Source organism: Manis pentadactyla, chromosome 10 (assembly GCF_030020395.1).
Source record: "Manis pentadactyla isolate mManPen7 chromosome 10, mManPen7.hap1, whole genome shotgun sequence".
NCBI classification, from domain to species: Eukaryota; Metazoa; Chordata; class Mammalia; order Pholidota; family Manidae; genus Manis; species Manis pentadactyla.
Window position 1 is genome coordinate 68563765 of NC_080028.1, and position 26199 is coordinate 68589963.

Consider the following 26199-nt stretch of genomic DNA (forward strand, 5'->3'; position numbering starts at 1 on the left):
ATGAAAGTTATTGCACCTACTAAGTGATTAACTTGGATAAGTGACTATATGTTTTAGTTTACATATAGGGTGATTTTTTTCATGAAGAATATTGTACTAAATTATTTATATCTAGTTAATAGTTTGCTTCCTAATGGTCTATGGGTAAAATTACTAGCTTTCAAACTAGTTCTTTCAGTACTAGAGGAAAAGAAAGACTGCACCTCTGGACAAAGAAAGGGTAGACTGCATGTGTAGCTAATAATTATTGGACTCCCCACTATAAGACATGCCCTAGCCTAAGTTCCATAAGGGTGCATTTTATTATTCTCATAAAATGTATTATCTTCATTTATTAGCCATAGAATCTGGGGGTCAAAGATAACTTCCAGCCTTTTTTGGAAGTCTCAATTTCTTCAGCAGGTGTCAAGGCTGAGCCTGACTCTTGGAGTAAATTTTTCTCTCTCAATAGGGTCAAAGCTAGATCCATGCACTGGGACCAAATCCTTGTCCAGACATTCTACTGCCATTGTAAGAGGGGATAAGGGGAGTTCATAGGTTGCAAGTAGTCCTAATGGGGTTCATAGTCCTGCTTTCTCAAACGTCCTTTTCTCTATCTATAGGGGACATGAAGCCTCATGTAGCCATCTCACTTTCCAACACAGCCTCCTCATATTCACATCCACTTAGCTGTTTTGAATCCGTTAGGACTAGTTTCATTCTCCCCTTTATTCCTGTTTATGTCAGTTTGTTTTTGAAAAATAAAAACACTCCTGTGGGTTTCTCTTTTACTGTCTATATATATATATATATATATATATATATATATATATATATATATATATATATATATATAATATAGGATATCTTCAGCATGGATGCAGTTGAACAGCCAGATAAAGGGATGGCATAAGGCAAGGTCTGGGAGCATCTGGAGCACAGGAGCTTCTTCATCCATGCCACCCTCCTAGTGCTTGGATGTATTCACCAACCTGGAAGTTCGAAACCTGTACTCTTAGGATTTTCATCGAGGTTTCATCATGTAGGCATTAGTGACTATAAACTCCATCTCCAACCTCTCTCCTTTTCCTGGAGGATGGGGGTGGGAGGTGGGGCTGAAAGCTCCAAGCCTTTAATTGTGGTTTGGCCTCTCTGATGACCACCCCTTCCTCCTGGAAGCTACCGGGAGTCCACCCTGAGTCATCTTGTTAGAACCAAGGACACTCCTATCGCACTTACAGGAGTTCTGTGTCAGGAACCAGAGTCAAACACAAAATACTAGAACAAAAGATGCTCACAGTGCTCTGGTAACTTAGGAAAGTACTTGGGTTTTAGAGGCTTTGTGCCAGGAACCAGTGATAGACACCAAATGTATTTTCTTTTACTTCACATTAGTCAATACCAGTGACTCCTGTCCTTATTTGGTTCCTTTCATCCACCCCTCCCCAGTTCCATTATCAGCACCATTATTTCTCACCTTGTTCCCTATGCTTTCCTTTCATCTACACACTCTAAGTGTCATTTCTCCTTATGGACCTTGCTGCTCCTGCAGCACCCTCCTGAGTGGTGGCTGCTCGCTCTCCCAGATCCCCAGTACCACTTGGCCTGGAGGTGAGGTAGAAGGTGTCCCTGTCCTCCCTGCCACTTTCAGATCATTCTCTGTCACTTCTCAGTGTGTATCTCATGTCAACAGATTGTAGCATTATTACTCCTCATTGCTGCTGGTTTACACTTTCTACACCCATCCAGGTCCTCCTTCCTTGTTTTGCAATAATACAAACTTCTGTCTCACTGTCACTCTAACACTACTCCTGCATTAATTTTTGGTGTTCAATATATAAATATTTGATCTATCCATCACTCTAGCTTCTCAGTTCCTTTAACTCAATTCTCTCACTGGTTTTATCTTCCCCCATCTCAGGCATTCTCCTAGTCATCCTCTAAATGTTAATTACCACCCCCAACCCCATGATCTCAATTATATGCATTTCACCCTCTCACTGACTTTTCTATTTCAATCCTTCTAGAACCCTTACCTAAATAATGCTTAAAACCCACTGGGACCTCCAATTCACCATCTGTTCACAACCCGTCCCCCCTGGCTATCTTCTGTCCCCTCTATCTGGGCAATCTGTACCTTGCACACACCTGCCACTTTCTTTCTACTTTCTGGCTTCGCTATATTTGCTTGGCAACAATAACTCTGGTTAAAACACAACTCCCATTCACTCAGGGCCAATCCATTATCGCTGAACGGAGCTGCAGAAAAATATACAACCATGCTTACTGGGTTAAATTCATGACTTCAAACCTCAATTGAGGCCTTCATGCCAACTGCCAGTCATTCCACATGGTACTTCCCCAGTTCATCCAAACTCTCCTAAACTATCATTTCATGCCTTCTTCCCTCTCCTTAACCTCCTACCCCCTGTCTCTGGTGATGACCTGTGTCTTACTGAACTGAGAAACTTTAGTAATAATGAGAAGAGGACCTTTACAGACTTCCATCACTACATCTACCCACTTATTAGCATCTGAACTTGCCTCTTCTCCACTCTTACCAAGGAGGAGTGTGAGTAAAATTTCAATATTTCAAGAACCTCTCCCCTGGCTTTAGTTCATCTCCATACCAATAGGTGTTTCCAAGGGGTGGAGAGAAGGAGTCCATCTCCATATCAGTGGGTGATTACAAGGGGAGCCCGGGCCTATCTGGACTGGAGAGGCTGGGTGAGCTCTCTTCTTCTGCAGCCAGGTCAACAGAGATGTGGGACAACTGCTTGTAAGAAATAAATAGCTTTCGCCCACGTTATTTCTGCCTTTGACTGGTTTCGGTTTCAAAAGTATTTTGCCCCGGGGTTTTCTTTCCGGAGTTCCAAGGGACTATCCATACTCCTATCTAAAGCCTATCTTTCCATTTGTTAGCTAGGTCTTACTCTCTCTTGTCCACTGAAAGACACTGACTCAACAGTTCTTCCCTCTTTCTTCTATATACTCATTTTTTCATTCTTATTAGATTATTCCTATCAGCATATAAGCATTATTTATTTCATTATTTAAAATTTTTTTCCTTTCCCTTGATCCATACTCTCTCAAGCTATCACCCTATTTTTTCTTTCCCTTTGTAGCACTTCTCCTCAGAAGAGTTATCTATTCTTGCTGTTATCAAACTCTCCCCTCCCATTCATTCTCTCTTAATGCCATGTATATCAGAGATGTCACCAGTTAAATCCAGGGCACAATTCTCAGTCCTTATATCATTTGAACCATTAGCAGCATTTGACAAGTTTGGTTACCCCTTCCTCATAGATACAATTTCCTTATCTAGCTTCTAGGACACCATACCCTCCTTGTTTTACTCTTTTTTTTCACTCTACCTTGCTGGTTTTTCCTCTGTCTTCAAACCTCTTACATTTAGAATGTTTTAGGAATTATTACTTGTTCTCTTCTCTTCCCTGTCTGCTCCCTTGGTAATTCTCATCCAGCCTCATGGCTTTGATTATGAGCCACACACATAAATGACTCCCAAATTTACATATGCATTTTATACCTCACTCCTGTATTTCAGATGCCGATTTTCAACTTTTCTTTTAGGCTTTTAACTTGGATGACTAATACACATTTTCGGCTTAACCTGTTCAAGACTTAACTCATGGTTTTACGCCTATACTCCCAAACCTGCTACATCCATAGTCCTTCTCTCTTGGTTTAATGACAATTCTGTACTTCTGCCTGCTCAAGGCACCTGGATCATCTTCAAATTCTGTTTCTCTCATACCCCACAGCTGATCCATACAGAAATCTTGTTACCTCTGCTGTCCAATATACCCAGAACCTGTCTTTTCTTATCATTCCTACTACTCCCACCCTGAGCCAAGCCTCCATCATCATCTCCTGCCTGGATTATTGCAATAGCCTCCTAACTGGTTTCCCTGCTTCAACTACTATCCCTCTCTGTTGTTCAGAGCATAGTTGCCAGAGTGATGCTTTTCTACATACATCAGATGTTACCTATCCAGTGGCTTTTCATTTTATTCAAAGTAAAATCAGAGTCCTAACAAAGGTTTAAATGATGCTACCCGATTGGTGCTCTGCTACCACCCTGAATTTATCTCCTGCAACTCTTCTGCTTGCTCACTCTGCTCCAATCCCTAGTTTCTTGCTTGTCCTGGCATATGTAAACATGCTCCTGCTTTCAGCGTTTTGCATGTGTTGGGGAGGGAAAACTTTCCTTTACTCTTCAAAGTTCTTCTAGCTGGTCTAAGGATCAAATGACTTGAGACAGTGTAACTCTGGGGGAAGATATGTTCCCAGCCTGGGGCAAGTTACCTTTGAAGCCAAAATCAATCAAAGGGAGAAATAAAGTGGGAGAAACCCATTTATTTCTTACAAGCAGCCATCCACTTTTGCTTGCCCATGTCTCTCACAACTGGCAGCAAAAAAGGGACCCCACCCAACCTCTCTGGTCCAGATATGCCCTCAGTCCCCCTTGTAATCACCTATTGATACGGAGATGAACTACTTCCCTCCACCTTTTGGAAACACCTATTGATATGGAGATGCACTAAAGCCAGGCAAGAGATTCTGGAAATATTGCTATTTTACACACAAACAGATTAATAGGAGAAAATCAAATTTAATTACATTCATAAAGGGAATCCACAGACATGAAATTCTAAAGGCAGTGAGGCAAAATGAGGTGTATTTGTCATCCTGAGCTAAGGACAAGAGGAGGTGGGGGTCTGAGACATCAAAGGGAAAAGGAGGCAATTCATGGAAATATGAAAGAGTAAATGTGTAGTAAACAAGTGTTTCTGGGCCACACAGAAACACTGGGACCTAGGGATTTTAGTGAATATGAGACAGGGACTGTGGGTTTAGCAGAGTAGGGTGACGGTCTCTGGAGAAAAAGCAGAGCAAGATAATTACAGTCAGAACAACGTAACAATGTGCAAAGAAGTCCTTATGAAAATTCTCTGTTAATCATTATGCAAAGTCACACTCATTCTCTAGGGTAAAGACACCATACTAGGTATATAGACATCTTCAGTGAAATCAGTTAAACCTCAAAAGGCCAGGAGCAACTTGGCCTGGAATGTGTTCTGCAAATAAAGAAAAGCATCTCAGCCTAATGCGTGACTTCACTATATCAATTATATCATGACAATGTAAAATTTACCTTAGCCTCCTAAAAGGCCCAGTTTATTTTAATTGTACCTATGTGCTGTTTTCCCTTCTCTAATCCTAATCAAGTAATCTGCAACATAGGCAAAAGACTAATTTGGTAAGCAATCCCAACTGTAAACAGCTCGAGCAGACAACAACCCAGAACACCTTGGGGGCAGGGCAGATGGTACAAGTCTGCACCCCTAGTCCTTCATCCAGATGCCTGAAAATCCTCAACCGACTATAAATCCCCTAGACAATGAGCCAACCACGGACTCTCTTGTCCCCTCCCAGCGTGAGCCAGGAGTTCTGTCCTCTCAGTTTACCTCTAAATAAAAGCCTCTACTTTGCTCTCCTACCCTGAGTGTTTGCAGAGTTCATTCTTCAGCTCTGCAAACAAGAACCCCGGCATCAAATACACTTTGCTAAATTCCTCCTTGTCTACCACTCCTAGTTCATATTATAATGTAATTATCTATGATAATAACAGATCTTCCATGTAAATCCTTTTTATGCAGTTGCTGTGGGAAGAGGGAGGTATCTTTCTGAGTCTTTTGGGCCTTGACTGTTTTCAGCTCTCTGTAACCTGTAATCTGTTCACTGAAGTGGCACATCTTGGGGTAGCCTGCCCTTGCTCCTCCACAGGAAGTGCTCTTCTCTTAGTATCTTCATGGCTGACTCTTTCATGTTTTCAAGGCCTTGCACAGATATCACTTTTAAATGAGGTCTATCCCAAACACTCTATTTGATATGTAGTCAACTTTCCCACTTCCTCCCTACATAATTTTCTCAAATATAATTAACTTGTTTACTACATCTATTGTTGTCTGACTCCTCCCTATAGAATGAAAATTCCGTAAGAGCAGGAGTCTTTATTTTGTTCATTGATGAATCCCAAGCACCTAACATATTAACATATATTACCTTTCACATAGTAGCAAATTCTACCCTAACAAGTCCTCAACACTATGCATTTGTGTTAAGCAGACAACTGTTTTTCCTCTGCCCAGACACCTTTCTGTGCTGTAAGAAAGAGGATTTAATTTCCAGACTAGGAAACTACCATGCCCAGTTGAATTACGTATTGAACTACTTTATCATCTATTCATTTTGGAAATAGTTGAATGCCTCAGAAAGTATAATTTGATCTTTTGTAGACCTAATATTTCCTACAATATTTCCAGGAACACTGATCCACCAGGGTTCATATTAGTTAAAACTGGGACTACAAACCTTCTCACCTTTAACAAAGATTATATTATAAAGCTGTACCTTTATTAAAATCCACCTTTTTATGTTTCAGTAAGTACATATAGTTTGATAATTTCAGGGTGGGATTATGACAAAACTTTTTGGTAACAAAATATAATTCAGTATCAATTCACATTGTGCAGTTTATGTGTAACTTCGTCTCAGGTTAAAGTAAGATAAAATTTAGATATTTAAAATGTGCAAACTGTGACAGTTTAAAGACAATTTCTAGGGCTTCTGCTTGAAGAATTGAAACACATCAGGTGATCCATATTAAGTGGGTGAGTTGGAGCCACAGCAATGCTAAGTCACCCACTGTGCTCTTCAAGAATAAGGCACTTGCAGAAAGCAATTTTTCAATAGTTGATTTGCCGTTGTATGTCACCTTTAAGCACTAAGTGTAATTATGAAGTTTTGTACTTTTTGTCTGAGAATATAAAACTGCCAATTAGTCTTTTTGCAATTTATACTTTCATCTGCTAACAAATTAAGAAAGATTTTGGACACTTTTGAAAGAGACTTTATTTAAATATTCCCAAGTGGACATTTAAAAAAGAGACGTAATCTCTATGGTTGTCATCTCCAATTTTAAAAGCAAATAACTGCTAAACCAAATGACAGTGCTAAGAAAACTAAATTCAGCTGATATTTGCTCTAATTATAAGAATTTGCTAGGCATTTCTGAGTATGTTTCATGTTTTCTTTGCAAGCTAGAAACTTGCTCTTTTTCCTATGAGATACATTAGAGTGGACTCCGCCAAACTTCCTTTTAAGAAACTTCCTACATTTTGCTAAAAACCATTTGTTCAAAACATGGTAGCTCAAACATTGAAGCAATTGCTCATCTCCTTGGTTAAGAGCCATGTTATTTTTCTATAATGAGTATGGACTGGGATAATTTGGTTCTCATTAATCCTAAGGCAGTGTCTTAAAGATGCCTTAAACAACTGACTATTTGGCCACTTTAAATGAACTTTGGATTAGCTCACTTTAAAAACATCTCTCCTAAATGAATATGTGTACATGACCTTTTTATTCTAACGCTTGAAAAGCCATCATCTAATTATTGTATTTTAAGTAGTTTAATGGACACTGTCTCTTCTCATCCGTGGTCCAAAGTACTTCTAAAACCACAAAACAATTAAGACAGGTACTCAAATATTAATTCCCTAGGCCTAACATTTGTTAGCTCTGTCTGAGACCTCCACAACCTTGCTCCTGAGGAATGTATAAACTGAAATTTTATTATGATTTTTAAAAAATGAAGTAGGGCTATGAGAAATGAGGAAATCTCATATTCAGTTTTTCCAAATAATCTCTTACATTAAGTGTTTTCTATGTGAAAGGACTATGCTGGACATTTAGCATGCCTAATTTTATTTAATCATCACAGAAAACTGTAAAATAGATACACTTAAAACCCCACAATAAAGAAGAAAACATAGGCAAAAATCTCTTGAATATAAACATAAGCAACTGTTTCCAGGCAAGGGAAACAAAACAAAAAATGAACAAATGGGACTACATCATGCTAAAAAGCTTCTGTACAGCAAAGGACACCAGCAGCAGAACAAAAAGGCATGCTACAGTATTGTATATTATATACATTATTTTGTATTGTATATCGTATTATACATTATTATACATGTATTGTATATTGTAATATACATATATTGTAAATGACATATCCAACAAGGGGTTAACATCCAAAATATATAAAGAACTCACACTCCTCAACAGCCCAAAAGCAAATAACCCGATCAAAAAATGGGTGGAGGATATGAACAGACACTTCTCCAAAGAAGAAATTCAGATGGCCAACAGGCACATGAAAAGATGCTCCACATCACTAATTATCAGAGAAATGCAAATTAAAACCACAATGCGATATCACCTCACACCAGTTAGGATGGCCAACGTAGAAAAGACTAGGAACAATAAATGCTGGTGAGGATGCAGAGAAAGGGGAACCCTCCTACACTGCTGGTGGTAATGTAAACTAGTTCAATCATTGTGGAAAGCAGTATGGAGTTTCCTCAAAAAACTAAAAATAGAAATAACCATTTGACCTGGGAATTCCATTCCTAGGAATCTACCCAAAGAAAACAACTTCTCAGATTCAAAAAGAGATATGCACCGCTATGTTTATTGCAGCACTATTTACAATAGCCAAGATATGGAAGCAACCTACGTGTCCGTCAGTAGAAGAATGGATCAAGAAGATGTGGTACATACACACAATGGAATACTTTTCAGCCATAAGAAAGAAACAAATCCTACCATTTGCAACAACATGGATAGAGCTAGAGGGTATTATGCTCAGTGAAATAAGTCAGGCAGAGAAAGACAAATACCAAGTGATTTTCCTCATTTGTGGTGTATAATAATGAAGCAAAACTGAAGGAACAAAACAGCAGCAGACTCACAGACTCCAAGAAGGGACTAGCGGTTACCAAAGGGGAGGGATGGGGGAGGGCAGGTGGGGAGGGAGGGAGAAGGGGATTGTGGGGTATCATAATTAGTGCATATGGTGTGGGGGGGGTCATGGGGAAGACAGTGTAATACAGAGAAGACAAGTAGGGACTCTGTCGCATCTTACTACACTGATGGACAGGTGACTGCAATGGGGTATGGGGGCACTCGATAATAAGTGTGAATGTAATAACCACACTGTTTTCCTTGTGAAAACTTCGTAAGAGTGTATATAATTATACCTTAATTTAAAAAAAACACAATAAATGAGGAAGCAGAGGCCTAGAGAAGCTAAATATTTTAGGCAGGATAGCACATCGCATAAGTGGCTGTACATGAATTCAAACACAGTTCTGTCTGACTCTAAAACTGTCTCCCAAAAACACAGATAGAGTACTCCAGTCGTTTTGGTCATTTGAATGGGCCTACCCATGAGACCTTCTAACTTGGCTTCCTCCGAGGGAATTTTATTCCACACTGCCCTATATTTTTCTTTTGGAGCTACTAAGGTCCTTTACATTTCACAGAAGATTCTCTTTTTCGCTTTAATTTCCAGTAAACAATGGACTACTTCTAGCATTTCTGAGTTAAGTGTATTCCCAAACAAAGTTTTCTCTTTCTTTCTCTTTATTTTCTCCATTTATTTCTGGCCATACATCAGTGGAACTTGTTCCCTTAATTATCTGAAGCCCAGAAGCCCCAGTACTCCATCTGGTGTTCACCCAATCCAGAGGTCCTCAATTCTGCCTCCCAATTAGAATCACCTAAGGAGCTTAAAAACACAACAATAACTAACAATAACAAAGATAAAAAATTAAAAAACCCAAAACAGCTCCTGATCACCACCAAGGCCACCAATTAAATTGATGAATGCTGGAGCTCAGACATCAGTGTACTTTTTCTCCTCCAACTTTTCATTTCAAAAAAATTTAACCTACAGAAAAGTTGCAAGAATAGTTCAATGACCACCTATCCACATCCTCATCAACAGATTTGCCAATAAACATTTTGTCATTTACTTTCTCTTTTTCCTTTATTGCACACATATATGTTCATATAATGTACAAGTACATATACATGCATATACCTTTTTTTCTTGAACTATTTGTCAGTTACAAACATCCTGACACTTCATCCCTAAATACTTCAGCAACTCCATAACTACACTACACATATGACCCTCATATACAGGAAATTTAACAATGACACAATACTAATGTCTAAGATCCAGTCTATGCTCAAATTTCCGTAGTTGTCAACCATGATCATTATAGCAATACTTCTCCAAATTTAATATTCATAGGGATCACCTGGAGATCTAGTGAAATTGCAGTCTGATTTAGCATGTCAAGGCTGGGGCCTGAGACACTGAATTTCTATCAAGCTGTCAAGTTTCCAGGATCATGTGTTGCACAGTGTAGTCTTATAGTTGTTTGTTGTGTTTTGTTTGCCAATCCAGGATTCAATTAGGTATCATTTGTTGCAGTTAGTTGTCATCTCTCTTTAATATCTATATTTCCCTGTATTTTATTTCCTTCCATGTCATTGACTTTTTAAGGTGTTCAGGATAGTTACTTTGCAGAATCTCCCTTCAGTGGGAATTTTTTGGTTGTTTACTCCCAGTTAAATTGGTTTGTCAATAAAACTACAAGGAAGATGAAATCAGTATATTTAAAAATCTATGCATGTGTTTCTCATGTCCTAGACAAACCATGACACATGTGTGCTCTTAACAAATTACTGAGAATGGATTAAAAAGAATTGAAGAATCTACAAATTATACAAAAATAAGCACTTTTTTATACTTTCAAGCAATGGAAAGGATAGCGCCCAAATCCCAGAGAGAATAATTAAAAACAACTAACTTAGTTAAAAATAATTGAATTATTTATGCAAAAGATTCTGGTAACTTATATGTTTTACCTGTGCATTTATATTCTAGCTATGGAAAGGATTTATAGCAAGAAACATTGCATTTAACAGCATACAAGACATCTATTTGAAAATAATTTGTTTTGAAATTTGACAAAGCAGACAGCAGTTTTTCATTTTTGAAATGTCTGGGCATGACACAGTAGTCTGTCATATGTACTAAACAAGACTGTCTTGGTTATAAACCATGGTGCCCTGTTAAATGTTTAAAACTGGCTCTCCTACCCATGTTCACTCTACCAAAAACAAACAGAAAAAAGGCTACATTTGTAAGTTTCCATGGAGGAAATACTTTGCCATAGACGATTTCACTACAAATGTAACATCAATTGGTTTACAAAATGCCTGAAAATTTAGCAATCTGTTCCCATATACTGTCTGACCCCACCCCAGCATACCACTGATCTTAAGAGAAAGCCAATCTGATTTAAGGGAAAACCAGAAGTTTTGGCTCATGTAACTGAAGAGATTAGGGACAGAGCTGATGTCAGACCAGGCTGGATCCAGGATTTCCTTAGCCATTGCTTGGCTTCAGGCTAGACAACATTCTTCATGTACTGAGGTTGCCCCAGAAGCCTCTGATGTAGGTCCTAGAGGCAGGATAAGTAAAGATGGAAAACTAACTCTGTGTCAGACCGGGGTTAAAAATCTCAGCTTGCCACATACTTGTCACTGCAACCTTGGGCAACTTAATGTCTGTAGCCCAGATTCTTCATCTGCATAATAGGCAGTGAAAGTATCTATATTATGGGATTGTTTTAGGTATTTAAGAATTGATATCCAACATTAATAGTTTAGAAGAGTACCTGGCAGAGAGTAAGCACTTGTATTTTCCTCATTATCATCATCATTCTAAATAAACTTTAGAAGAAATAAATCTTTTTCCATTTAAACTTTCCTTAACTTTGAATCTCATCTAGTGAGGCAGGGAAACACGTTCATCCCTAACATCTGTTTAGGTCATGGGAATGGCTAGTCTTGGGGCTAAGACGTCATCCTCACTCAACTAGCTTGAAGATGGGGAAAAGGTGATTCTCTAAAGGAAAGCTTATGTCCTTTACCTAAAGTAAGGGAGGGAATAACACTGTGGCAAGCAAAAATAATCATGTTTACTTCATAATATAAAAAATACCTTTTTCAAAGAAAACAAATCCTACCATTTGCAACAACATGGATGGAGCTAGAGGATATTATAATCAGTGAAATAAGCCAAGTGGTGAAAGACAAGTACCAACTGATTTCACTCATATGTGGAGTATAAGAACAAAGAAAAAACTGAAGGAACAAAACAGCAGCAGAAGCACAGAACAGAAGAAGGAACTAACAGTTACCAAAGGGAAAGGGACTGAGGAGGATGGGTGGGAAGGGAGGCAGACGGGGGAAAAAAAAAGTGGGGGGGTGCATTACTATTCGCAGACACGATGTCGGGGGGGTATAGGGAGGGCTGTACAACACAGAGAAGACAAGTAGTGATTCTATAGCATCTTACTACGCTAATGGACAGTGACTGTAATGGGGATTCTGGGGGGGACTTGATGATGGGGGGAGCCTAGTAAACATAATGTTCCTCATGTAACTGTAGATTAATGATACCAAAATTAAAAAAATACCTTTTTCAAAAAGTTAGATGTGATATATCTGAACACACTGCAGTTGATGATAGCGTCATGAAGCTACACTTTGGGTAGAAAAATAAAGGTGACAAAGGTATCCATTTCTGTAAAATTCATGGGAAGTACATTACCGTTGTTCCTTAAAATGCAAACCCTTCAGCCTCTGGGCTGTCAAGGGAAAGTTACTGCAGATCAACAAAGGCATAATGATAAGTACCAAAGTTCTCAGCACACCATTGTTTGAGCCATTACAGAGAGGTAAACTTAACCGCTATTTGAATGAAGGTTTTTTTGGCATTACTTTATTACCAAGTAATTCACCTGAATTTCTTATTCCATATTTCTAACTGTGTAGTTTCTGATCATTAAATGTACTATCTTTCCCATACTATCAATTTTTCCTTCTGACATGCACTGAATTGTAAAGTATAATAAACAGTGGTCTTTATTTTTAATGAACTATTCCATAAAATATTTTTCACTAACTAAACTCATCATTAATTTAAATAGTTGCAAAGGATGTACTTGACCTTTTTTCATTACTGACATTTAACAATAAAAATTTCACTCCAATAACATTTGAATTGCCATAGTTGTTTGATACTCATCATCTATGTAAATAAATATAAGAAAAATAATCTCAATAAAAATTCAAACAGGTCCTAAAATTTGTATGGAAATGCAGAACCAAGAATAGTCAAGACTGCTTCAAAAACAATAAAATGATAGGACTTGTTCAATAAGATATGAAAGCCTAAAATAGGCTTTAGGTGGGCTTTAGAACAGTGTAGTATTGGCCAATGGCTAAACAAATTGACAGGTGGAACACAGTGAAAAGCTGAAAAATATCCCTGCAGAGATGAATCCTTGCAGAGATGTTGATTTGTAACAGGTATCATGGTTGAGCAACGAGTAAAGGATGGCCTTTTCAGTTAAGGAGGGAAAAATGGACTACTCTTATACTGTATCTAAAAACCAATTCTAGGTATATTAAACCTAATTTTTAAAGGTTCCAGAAGGTAATAAGGACATAAAAAATTATTAAAGAAAGAATGAGTAAATTTGGATATATTAAAATAAATATTTCCATTCAGCAAACACCATTAAAAGGATTAAAAGATAAGCCACAGAATGAAAAGATATTTTCTTATGTGGTGATATGACCCTAATAAAAGATATGCACTCAATATTTGAAGAAAAATAAATAAAATAAAAAAAAACAGAGAACCTACCAATTAAAAGCAATGAAATCAAATTGGTAATCAAAAACTACCTAAGAACAAAATTCCAGAACCAGATGGCGCCACAGCTGAATTTTATCAAACCCTTCTTAAAGTATTCCAAAAAGTAGAAGAGGAGGGAATACTTCCAAACTCATTCTATGAGGCCAACATCACTCTAATACCAAAACCAGGCAAAGATCCCACAAAAAAAGAAAATTACCGACCAATATCGCTGCAGAACATAGATGCAAAAATCCTCAACAAAACATTAGCAAACTGAATTCAAAAATACATCAAAAACATCATCCATCATGACCAAGTGAGATTTGTTCCAGGGATGCAAGGATGGTGCAATATTCAAAAATCAATCAATATCATACATCACATTAAAAAAAGGTCAAAAATCACATATCATGTCAATAGATGCTGAAAAATCATTTTAAAAATTCAATATTGATTCGTGATAACTCTTAACAAAATAGATATGGGGGTACATACCTCAACATGATAAAGGCCATATTCAACAAACCCACACCCAGCATATTTAATGGCTAAAAGCTTAATCTTTTCCTCTAAGATTGGGAACAAAACAAGAATGCCCACTCTCATCACTTTTATTCAACATACTACTGGAGGTCCTAGCCACAGCAATCAGATGACACAAAGAGATAGAAGGCTTTCAGTTTGGTGAGGAAGAAATTAAACTGTCACTATTTGCAGACAACATGATATTGTACATAGAAAACTCTAAAGAATCCACCGAAAATCTACTAGAACTAGTAACTGAATTCAGCAAAGTTGCAGAATACAAAATCAATATGCAGAAATCTGTTGCATTCCTATGTGCTAATGATGAACTAGCAGAAGGAAAAATCAGGAAAATAACTCCATTTATAATTGCATCAAAAGGAATAAAATACCTAGGAATAAACCTAACCAAGGAAATGAAAGACCTATACCCTGAAAACAAAACACTCATGAGAGAAATTAAAGAAGACAACATTAAATGGAAATACAGCCCATGTTTATGGATAGGAAGAATTAATATTGTCAAAATGGCCATTCTGCCTAAAGCAATGTACAGATTCAATGAAATACCCTATCAAAAAACCAACAACATTCTTCAATGAACTAGAACAAATAGTTCTAAAATTCATATGGAGTCACAAAAGGCCCTGAAGAGCCAAAGCAATCCTGAGAAGGAAGAATAAAACTGGGGGGATTATGCTCACGAACTTCAAGCTCTACTACAAAGCCACAGTAATCAAGACAATTTGGTACTGGCACAAGAACAGTCCCATAGACCAGTGGAACAGAATAGAGAGCCCAGATATAAACCCACACATATGATCCATTAATATATGATAAAAGAGCCATAGATATACAATGGAGAAATTACAGCCTCTTTAACAAATGGCATTGGCAAAGCTGGACAGCTACATGTTAAGAAAATGAAACTGGATTATTGACTAACTCCATACACAAAAGTAAACTCGAAATGGATCAAAGACCTGAATTAAGTCATGAAACCATTAAACACATAGAAGAGAAGGGGATTAAGGGCACAATAATTCACAGAGAACCTGATGGAACAGGTTTCTTTGTGTTGGCACTATTGACATTTGGGGCTGGATATTTCTTTGTCGTACATATTGCAGGATGTTTAGAAGGATCTTTGGCCTCCACCTACAAGATGCCATTAGCATCTTCCCAGACAAAACTACATTTAGCCATTGCCAAATATGTCCTACTGTGGCAGTGGCAAAATCATCTCTGAGAACCAGTGTAATAGAAGTAATATAAAGACAATTCCATTTAAAAATGGGCTAGAATCTGAATTGACATTTCTCAAATATATATAAATGGCCAGTAAACTCATAAAATGATGCTTATCATCATTAATATTAGATAAATGTAAGTTAAAACCACAATGAGACACCATTTCATATGCCCTGGAATGATTTAATCAAAAGGATAACAAGTGTTGATAAGGGCGAGGTGAAATTGGAATCTTCATACATTACAGGTAGGATGGTACAGCTTCTTTGGAAAACAGCCTGGCAGTTCCTCAAAAGGCTACATAGAGTCACCATATGTCCAAGCTATTCCACTCCTGGGTGTATACCCCAGAGATGCAAAACATACATCCACACAAAAGCTTGAACACAAATGTTTGTATCTACATTATAGCAGCCCATAAAGTGGAGACAACCTAAGTATCATCCTGTGATGAACGGATAAATTGTGGTATATTTGACTATAAAATGGGATGAAGTATTATTATAGATGACAGCATGGATATAGCTTGAAAATACTATGGTAAGTGGAAGAAATCATGTACCAAAGACCACATACTGTATGATTCCACTTACATGAAATATCCAGAATAGGCAAATCCATAGAAACTAAGCATATTAGTGCTTGTGTAGGGCTGGGGACATTGGGAAGACATGAACACTAACTGCTGATGGGTTTGGGTTTCTATGAATATACTAAAACTTTCCAACTGAACACTTAAATGAGTTAATTGTATGCAAATTATATCTCAATAAAGCTTTTAAAAAATGTGACTCACATTTATTGCTTCAAATATTTAGTGCAGATTTTCTTTACAACTGATGATAATTATTGGAAAACACTGAGAATAGCTAAAAAGGTTTGTTTAAAACCATGTCTTCCCTTCAGAGTTTCTTATTAGTGCTCTTGTATCATTGATGTATGAGACTTCCCTTTAAGAGTAATATATTCTTTAACAATAGTTCAGAAATAGAAGAAGCAAATTCTTCAACGAAAATTCTTAACTACGACAGTGTATTTGAATTCAAAACATTCCAGCATGAATACCATGTGAATTTCTAATATCATGTGAATTTCTAATACCATGTGAATTCATTTTCTGTCACTGCTGTAATAAATTATCACTAACCAAGTGGATTCAACACCTCAAGTTTATTGTCTTGCAGTTCTGTAGTTTAGAAATTAGGTGCAGATTTGTCTGGATTAAAATTAAGGGCTATAGTCCTTCTGGAGACTCTGGGAGGGAGTCTGTTTCCTTGCCTTCTCTAGTTTCTAGAGAATGTCTATATTCTTGGTTCACGACCCTTCCTCTACCTTTGGTGTCAGCAATGAGTAGTAAACTTCTGACATTGCATCACTCTGACCTAGCTTCAATTGTTACATCTCTTTTCCTGGCTTTCTTCCTCTGTTTTTCTTTTCCACTTTTAAGGACCCTTTTGATTGGGCCTACCTGAATAATCCAGGATAACCTGCCAATTTTAAGATAGCTGCATCCTTAAATACATCTGCATCCTTAATTTCTCTTTCCCACAGAGCCTAGTATATAAACAGGTTCCAGGGATTAGGACATAGACGTGTTTGGGGGCCATTGTTCTGCCTACCACACCATGATTTTCTACTGGTAGAAATGTCATATAAATCAAGATAGTGGAGAAAGCCCTACAGGTTCATGGAAGTTTGATTAAGCAGGAAAGGAAGATTTCTTTTTTGGTCAATGTACTATAGTAAATTTTGACATGTGTGAAGGGTAGGAGATTTTTTTTGTATATTGGAGGAAAGGCTTTTGTGAACTCAGGTCTGTTCTCAAGCAAACCAATTTTAAAGGAAAAATGTGTGGAAATTGAAAATCTGGAATAGGGTTGATTTATTTCAAATTACTGAGATGGCATATCCACCAAAGGCTTCCTATAACCCAGGACCCTGCTAAGATGATCATTGATTTGGGGCAGTCTTTCTAAACTTGGCTGATTTCATAATTACTTAAAACATTTAAAAAATAGTATCAGATTTCCAGGCTTTAATGTAGACGTGCTGAATCAGTAGTTCAGAAGCAGAGACCTGAAAGATGTTTTGAATAATTTCTTTAGTTGGTTCTGATAATTAGCCAGATTTGTTAACTACGGGTTTAGAAAACAATGGGAGCTGAGTTAGCAATATTAGAAGACACAACTGTTCTCCAGCTTTTTCTGTTAGTTGCAGGTTGGTTTTGAAGGTTGTAGAACATTTAAATATAATCTAGGACTTTGGCCAATCTGCAGTGTAGCTAATAGAAGAATTTGAAAATATCATTCTTCTTACTTTTAAGAAATCATCCCCCAAGCCACAGAAAATGAGAACCATTGGATTATTTTTCCTTTTTTGGACATACATATTCTACCACTATAAACTATGCCTTATGTAAATTTGTCTTTTTTAATTTGTTGTAATGCAACTAGTTATTTTTATCCCACAGATCTAATGTAAGAATACAGTAATATCACTTTGCATTTATATAAAAAATTTAGTATACTAAATTATGGTTATAATTAACATCTAAAGCCTATGAACTAGCAAATTGTTCACATTTTTTGTAAGTTTGTTTAATAACCTTTACAGAAATAAGGAGACACGTCTTTTTTTTAACAAAGTATGTAGCAAATCAGGAGAACAATGGTTGATCATTGAACATGTGCATAATACGTATGTTGAAAAGCCTGAAATGTTGCATTTTCTTTGTAGGTATTAGACTACAGAAAGAAACTCAGCAAGGAATTCCACCCCCGACCCAGAGTCAGGAACCCCTGAAACCTCAGAGGAATATATCACTACCCATTCACGCTCCTTTAGTTATAAAAATTAACTTTGAGGAAGAAGAGGAGGATGATGATGAACAAAATGGTTAGTAAGCCTTTTCTCAATTTACAATGCACATTAAAAGACCTCACAATATTTCATACATTTGTTTAACTGTTAGAGGTTCATGGTATATAAGGCAGATTTGAGTGAGAAAATGGTTTTAATTTTATTAAGTATATTAAAATCATTATGTTCTAATTTGTTCTATGTCTACACATGCTTATGCTCTTTTGGACTGAAGGTTTTTGTATAATAGCTGGGAGACAGATCTCATGTTTAAATATGTACAGTTGTTTATAGGGGTACTCATAACCTCTTATATTTATATATAACTGAACATTGATAAAATTGATTTATATATCTTTTATTTATATGTAACTAAATATTGGCATATCCTTCTGTCTGATATATGCTTACATCTGTCTCATATTTAATCCTGGAGGTTCTAGATATCCATGGAGTATTTTATAGTTTACAAAAGCTACCGTCTGTATTATCCCAAGGAAACCTTGCCGAATTATAAACAGCATTAGAACCCAGGTCTTCTGCAGCCTAGTGCATCCTATTCTTCCCATATCATCACAAAACTGTGGTGCCAGTAGATGCACACAAACAAGAGAAACATGCAGAAAAGTAGACTCTTCCTTACTGCCCTTGAACACATCCTGTGGGCTCCAGACCACCACAGCCTCTGTGCTCAGTATTACACAGAACTACTCATTCCTTTATGTTACTCCTATAGCTCCGCATCCCCAGACCCACATCCTCCTCCAAAGAACATGATCTCAGCAAGTGAGTCTATCCCTCCTGCTTCTCATCTCAGACGCATAATGTATGATTAGGCATTTAATTTCTCTCAACCGATTCCAATACATGAAAAACAGCAATTAGAAACATTTGCCAGTATGGAAATCACTGATTTTAAAAATTTAAAAAAAAAACAGTAATCCATCCATGAAAACAATATTTGGAATTTTTCATTATGGTTTATAAATTTTCATATTATTTGGCATTGGAAAAATTTAATTTAAAAATATATCCTATAGATGCATCTAGTTTACGGACAATGACCCCTGAAGAAATTGAAGAACAAAGAGCAATAAAGGAGATATGTTACAAATCTGGTAAGAAATCAAACATTTGTGAATTTTTCTAATATTTGATGTGACAGATATACTAACTATCACTTTTCTTATGGGAGATTAGGTGAATACTACAGATTTTATACTTCTCCAGATATTTCATCATCAAAAAGCCTAACCTCTACAGCAGAAATAGAATTAGAAAAGCCTTTGGAAAATGGCAGTGAATTGCAAGAAGGTAAGGGATGACAAGGCAACGCTTCAAGGTGATTTGTGAAGGATACTCAGTCCAATAGGCTGTGAATTATTTAGTAAGATGTACACTAGAGTTAAATGACAAGACATCAGAATTGAGAGTGAGAATGAAGTGCTTTTCTCAGAGGACCTTAACTTTAACATGAAAAGCTGCTATTAATATAATTATGCTTTCCCAGAGATGCCACAGAATGAGGAGCCTTCATAAACACATGGTGACACTGCATCCCATGCAGTAATTCTGTAAATAATTTGCTTTTATGATTACATATTTCTTTGGAAGCAATTCTCCCTGTGTAATAGATGTAGAGTTTTCTGGTTTAGAATCCAATCCAGAATAACATGTGGTATTACAATTTCATTTCTCTTTTATTCTCCTTTTAATAGTATATTTTATAAGAAAATTATCTAGAGCTATATAAGAAAAATGGTGAGACTTATTTAATTACCACAGTTCAATTAGCATTTTTTAGTCAGTAGTAAACACAAATAGTTTTTACTCATTTTCTTTTCATGGTATATAAATAAAAACAAAAGAAGTATCACAATTCATTATGTGAAAAACAAATCAAATAGACTAAATGTATTATGTACAAACTATAGTGTTAGAAGGCTTGAACTTTTAAATTGCCATTTGATAAATTATCCACACATGCAAATAAATTTGCTTGCTGCTTTCCTGATAATTAAAGCATTTGCCTAAAATTTATGTATTTATAAATCTACTTTCCATCATATCACCATGCAAACAACACTTGCATTAACTTTTAGGGTTTTACTATCATCATGAATTCTATCACAAACTTATGTAAGCATGTAGTAGTTCCCGGGATGATTTTTCTTTTTTAAAAAACTTCTAGGGGATGGTCTTACAGTTCCAAAAAAATTTAGCCTATGTGAAAAGCAAGGGGAGATGAAAGCATCATTGGATGGAAAACCAAGGACTGACCTTGCTGCTTTTGAAAATGGAGGTGAGTTAATTTATTACTGGCTGATTCTGAATATATCATATTAAAAATGAGTTTGAATTTTCTCTCTCATAACTAACTTAGTTTCTTCAAAATCTTTTTGACATTTTTATTGCTGGCTTTGAGTAAGGTCCTTGGGGCCAAGAACTGTATATAATCAATTGCTGTAAATGAATCCCTGCAGTAGACTCTCTGGTACATGATGTACTTGCCATACATATTTGTAGAATAAATAATCTTATGTTTAAACAACTGAATAGATGAATGGGGACATGTATTTAAAATTTAGAGATGACTGGAAGTTAATATGCTGGAACAATGAGTCAAATTTAACAAGGTAAACTCACAGAAGGATGAACATAAAGTCTTGCATTTTATTTAGTTTCAAGATAGTCATGGCGGGTTTTCTTAAAATTGGGAAAGAGCTGACATGATAGAGATGGTGAAGAAAAACGTATTTTTTGTCGGCCACAGAGTTTCAAATGAGTCAGTAACATCTGTCAGCTACCAAATAGCTAAGGTAAATTCACCCTGAATTATTAGGAGTAGTATAGGAAGATAATGAAATGTGGTAAGTCATTTAAAGTACTCAACAGAGTCTCTGACAAATAGAAAAATGCTCCATAATGTGAACTATTATTATAGCAGTTCCACTGATTTCTGTATACTCTAGTCCATATTTGGTGTCATTTTTAAAGAAGGCTACTTGAAACATATTTTATGTTAGGAAGGGTAACTTGTATGGTGAAGGATCTGAAAATTTAGTGTATAAGTATTTAAAGCAACTATGGATTTTTATTTTGAAAAATTGAAGACCTTTAAGGAACATAAAAAATGACTTTCATATTTCTGAAGATATTATATGGAAGATAAATTATATTTACTGTATCTCTAAAGGGTGGAAGAAGTGGAAATAAAGATTGTTATACATTAAAGGAAAATGTGCTGACTTTGAATTTTCTTGCAAATTATCTGTATGCAAGTGTACATATTGAATATTCATATTCAAATTTGCACATGTATTAATCTAAACATATATGATATGAATAGAGATGGGGATGGTATCACTGAGAAGTGTTTGACAAAAGTGGGTAAAAAGGGATATTGTAGGGGGTGGATAATCCTGTGTTGAAAGATGGTTTTGTACAACTTACTGCCATCACTGCCACTGACAGTAAGGTGTTGTCCTAGGAGGTGACTGCCACGTCCGAAAGAGGATCATTGTGCTTGGAGTAGACAAAAATAAAGCTTTAACTGAAAAGAAAGAAATCACCGTGTCAAAACGTTCAGATACTAAAGGTAATTTATCATTCTATAATTTTAATCCATTTGTAATTTGAATAGACAAGTTATTCATAAAGTTAGACTGCTTTAGAAACCAATACAAGAGGCAAGGTAATAAAAATATATTACTACTAAATGCACTAAATAGGAGTTAAGAGCCCTAAGGTTCCTTGACTCTGTCCCTAATTGTTTGACAATGGGACTTTTCTTTTAGTTCATGTCCTTATCTGAAATACTGGACTGTTGGACTCCATACAAGTCTTGCTAGCTCTGCAGTTCTTAGTTCTCTCAAATGGTAATACCAAGTCCTAACTTTAGTTTCTTTTCCAGCTTCAAATACTCAGTATGATTGAATTTTCTTAGAAAGCTTTTTTATTAATACTGTGAAGAGTATTAATCTCACGACAGCCCCATTTATAATTATTATCAGCTTTGGTTTATCACTAATCAAGAGATATGATAATAAAATACATCTTCTATAGTTCTATACTGCTCTTACTATGCTTACAAAATCCCAGCTGGTACCTCTCTGCTGGGCAGCTAGTCACAGACTAAAAGTATACCAGTCCTGTAACTGGATGGCAGGATGGCTTCACATACTCTCCATTCAAATATTAACCAATTTTACCTACTATTTTCTCCACTGTTAAATAAATGTCCTCAAGAATAGATTAAGGCACTTGTGTCCAAATTATTCTTATGGAAAATTACTTGTAAATCTCTCTTCCTCTTTCTCATTCAGAGATGGGAAAGTCTGCCCAAACCACCAAAAGGAAAAATAAAAACAAGAACTCTTACTACACCAATAATGATAGCCACAATCCACGTGTGGCTGTGTAAATTTAAGCTAATCGAAATGAAGTAAAATTGAAAAGTTCAGCTCTTCAGTTTGCACTAGCCAAATTCCAAGTGTCAGCATCCACATGTGACTGGTGGCAATCATTTCAGAGAGCACAGGTTTAGAAGATTTCCATCATTGTAGAAAGCTCTGTTGGATAGCCCAGCTGTAAGCATAGAATATGTGAAAGTTGTTACATTTTAAATATTTCTGGAACTTTAATTTAAATCAGACCATTTGATGTTACACTGATAATCTTTTATCACTTTGGAGGGATTAAAAATACTGCCAGAAATATATAACTTACATATTGAAGATAATGGCTGTATTTCCGAATTTTTAATGTTTTGTTAATGACAAGCTTTGGGGACTTAATGTGGTAATTAGGGAATTTCAGGGATACATGGTAAAAGTTAATATACATACATATTTTTTAAAGAGGTGCACCCATCATATGTTTGAAAGTGAAATTCCAACTGAAACACTTCTACTAATATTGACATTTTATTTTCTTAATTTGCTTTGAAAGATAACAAGGACAACCCTGATCCAGAGTGTTCCCTGACTACCCAACTAGTAGCTACAACGCATGTATTAAATGCTACTGAGAATGTCAGTGTGAAGTGCAGAGTGGATCCCTCTTCAAGTGAGACATTAGCTCTATAATTTTTGGCCATATATATATATATATATATATTTGTCTTACCATGAATTTGTTTTGCTTTTTTTAAATAGAATTTTTAAAAAGAAAGAAAAAAGGAAGGTTTGGAAATTATTCAGGATTAAGAATTAAAAACCCAATATTCTTCTACTGACTCTGACAATGAATTATGACGTAGGTCCTAGTAAATTACATACTTTCCCACTAGTTTAATTTAGGTGTTAACACTAATAATATGCCAGCTTTTCAGAAGATTCATTAGTATAGCACTTTAAATGTAACGCATAGTGGGTTATATTGGCAGGTTTTTATTATGTTTTGGATTATTTTTCTGGATTTGGCTTCTCCTTGCCGTTCAGTACTCTGAGCTACTTCTCTTGACATAATTAAGAATAATGAATCTTCCTTCATTTCCTTTCCTCTTTCCTTCTTTCCCCTCTTTCATTTTATTGAACCCCTGTAATATTCTTGGATCCCAGTTAGGAACTGAAGGGAAGGCCCACGATGGTTTACTCCTAGAAGTCCAGCTTACTTGTTAAAAATATAGTTTCCAAATCCTAGGAGTGGGAGCTTGAGAGTAAGGGTGGAGTACGATATTTGGAGAAGAGGCGGTGAACCCCAGCATCACTGAAGGTTTAACACATACGTTGAAATACAGAACTAGGGCAAAGACAGATTAATGAGTCCACTGCAGTGAGCTAATGTCATCACACTGAGAACTTGAGGTTCATTTCCTCGGCCCAGTAGTTACTTGGGAATGTTCATGATCTCCAAACAAAGAAATAACGAAGAATGTCCCTCTCTACCATTGTTTAAGATTCTCTGTAAAACTGTACCTTAGAAATTCATGGAAAATTGAGCATGTACATACATTTTTCGATGTAAATAATGCAAGTAAAATATGAATGATATAGCGATCTTAACACATACAGAATCTGACTCTTCAGATTTGTTCCACCAAACTATCCATACACCCAAATTCTTAAGATCTCAAAACAATAAGGTAAAATTCATTAGAGGTATTTTGCCTTAAGTCACTTTCTTCAGTAGTGCTCAAAATAACAATTCTAAAACTACTCAAAAACAACATTTGGAATGTAATTGTATGTTCTTTTAAAAGAATCCATTCTTTCCTTTGGAGAAAAGCATTTTTTCCTCTAAGGAGTACTACTTATTGAAAGTTTTCTCATCAATTTCCAAGATAGTTTTTTTTTTTTTGTACTTAAAATAAATCACCCTTTGTTCTACCAAAAAAAGTGTTAGGGTGATGCATTATTTTTTTTTCTCTTGCTTGACATGTGAATGCACATACATGTAATTATCACCTCCAGCAATTTTCAGATGAAAGCATCTCTTAAAAAACTGTAAAAATTTGTGTCTTTTTTAAGTGTATGATGTCCAGCCAGTGAGGAAGCCTGATTTTAAAGGTGTGAAAAAAAGGAAATGGATTTATGATGAACCAAAGAACTTTCCTGGCCAAGGATTGCAGAGAGGTAAAGTTTCTTTTATATTGGATATTTTGATAATTTGAAAAGAGATTAAATAGGAAATAGTATTTTCTACCTGAGAAACTCATCATGACTGTGCGATGTTATTTAGATGTCAACCCAACTTCAATAAACTTAGTTCTTTTAGCTTATATTGTCTCCCATTGTGCTGTTAAGCACTTAAAAATGCAATGTGTTAATTATGGGCATGAAATCAGCTTCTTTTTTTTCTTTCACTCCCTTCCCCCTTTCTTTTACAGCGGTACAGGCACTAAATCCCCAAAATAAAATGAGGGACCATCGCAATTATAAAAACAGAAATGCTGAAAATGCATCCTATATCCATGCTCAGAGAGATGATGTCAAACCTGTCTCGTTGAATGCACCTTCTCACAGCAGGCCCATGAACAGTTCCTACAATAAAGACAATGTTAACAAGGAACCCAAACCCAACCGCTGTCCTGGTGAGGCTCATTACTTACATAATTTACTCATGTCTATAGTCTGCATCCCCATGGAATTTCTGGATGGTCCAACTGATCTTCACTGTTACCCACTTTCTCTTCTTTTTTGAGGCCATCACCACCATAACATCTTAGAAAACTAGTGGAGGGATTTCTTCCATGTGTAGGAGTACACATGATTTAAAGGATATGGAAGAAAACATGTTGGGTGACATCAGTTGTTGTTGAACTTCCCTAGAGTTTTGTCTCAGAGCACAGCACTCTGTTCCCCCTGGATAGCTTTATTTCACTCTTGAGGATTGTTTTCAAATGGTTGACCTTGTCTTGTTCCACTAACTACATTGCTCAATGATCACTTCATGCTATTGTTTCAGCTTTTCTTGAGAACCTCATGATTACTTTCGGAAAGGGTTAGTTTGGGTGTTAATGGCAATTATCTTTGACAACCTCTTATCTATTCCAGCATACACAGATTGCTTCTAAATCATTGCATCATGTAATAGGCAAAATCACAGTATGTGTCAGGCAGTACAGGCCTCAAGGGAGTAGAGAACCAAATCTCTTTTTCTTCCTGTCTCACATGAATTTTGCTCTTTTAAAGTTGGGTTGCAAAGTCCACTCACCTCCCTGTGATTTCATGTTTGTATTTTCCTGTGTTCACAGTCTAGTCAGTGGAGTTCTGAATGTTGTGTACTTTCTGAAATATAAGTAAAAACTCTGCTTCTTTTAGGTCTTTTCTTTTATAATTTAAATAGAAGTTAGTTTTATTTAAATTGTTTTTCTTCTATTTGTTTTAGAATAGAATGATGTATGGATTTACATATAAAAATAAGGATACCAATAAGTAAAGCAGGATTTTCATTTTATTTACTAATTTTAAAAAATTAATTTTATT

General features: G+C 36.1%; 2 protein-coding genes across 3 annotated transcripts in view; both read left to right on the top strand.

Annotated features, from left to right (window-relative positions):
- Positions 1–26199, top strand: part of LOC118928520 (FYVE, RhoGEF and PH domain-containing protein 5-like) — a 368415-nt gene that overhangs the window by 183281 nt on the left and 158935 nt on the right.
- LOC130679107 (uncharacterized protein C12orf50 homolog) overlaps positions 1–26199 on the top strand; it is a 32166-nt gene that overhangs the window by 2022 nt on the left and 3945 nt on the right. Inside the window, exons 3-10 of one of the 2 annotated variants that reach the window (XM_057486898.1) lie at positions 18149–18307; positions 19312–19389; positions 19472–19585; positions 20463–20573; positions 21762–21869; positions 23222–23338; positions 24742–24846; positions 25101–25304. In XM_057486898.1, the coding sequence (XP_057342881.1) occupies positions 18149–18307; positions 19312–19389; positions 19472–19585; positions 20463–20573; positions 21762–21869; positions 23222–23338; positions 24742–24846; positions 25101–25304 (996 nt within the window). The remainder of the gene's footprint in view (positions 1–18148; positions 18308–19311; positions 19390–19471; positions 19586–20462; positions 20574–21761; positions 21870–23221; positions 23339–24741; positions 24847–25100; positions 25305–26199) is intronic. The other variant, XM_057486899.1, reaches the window with a different exon arrangement.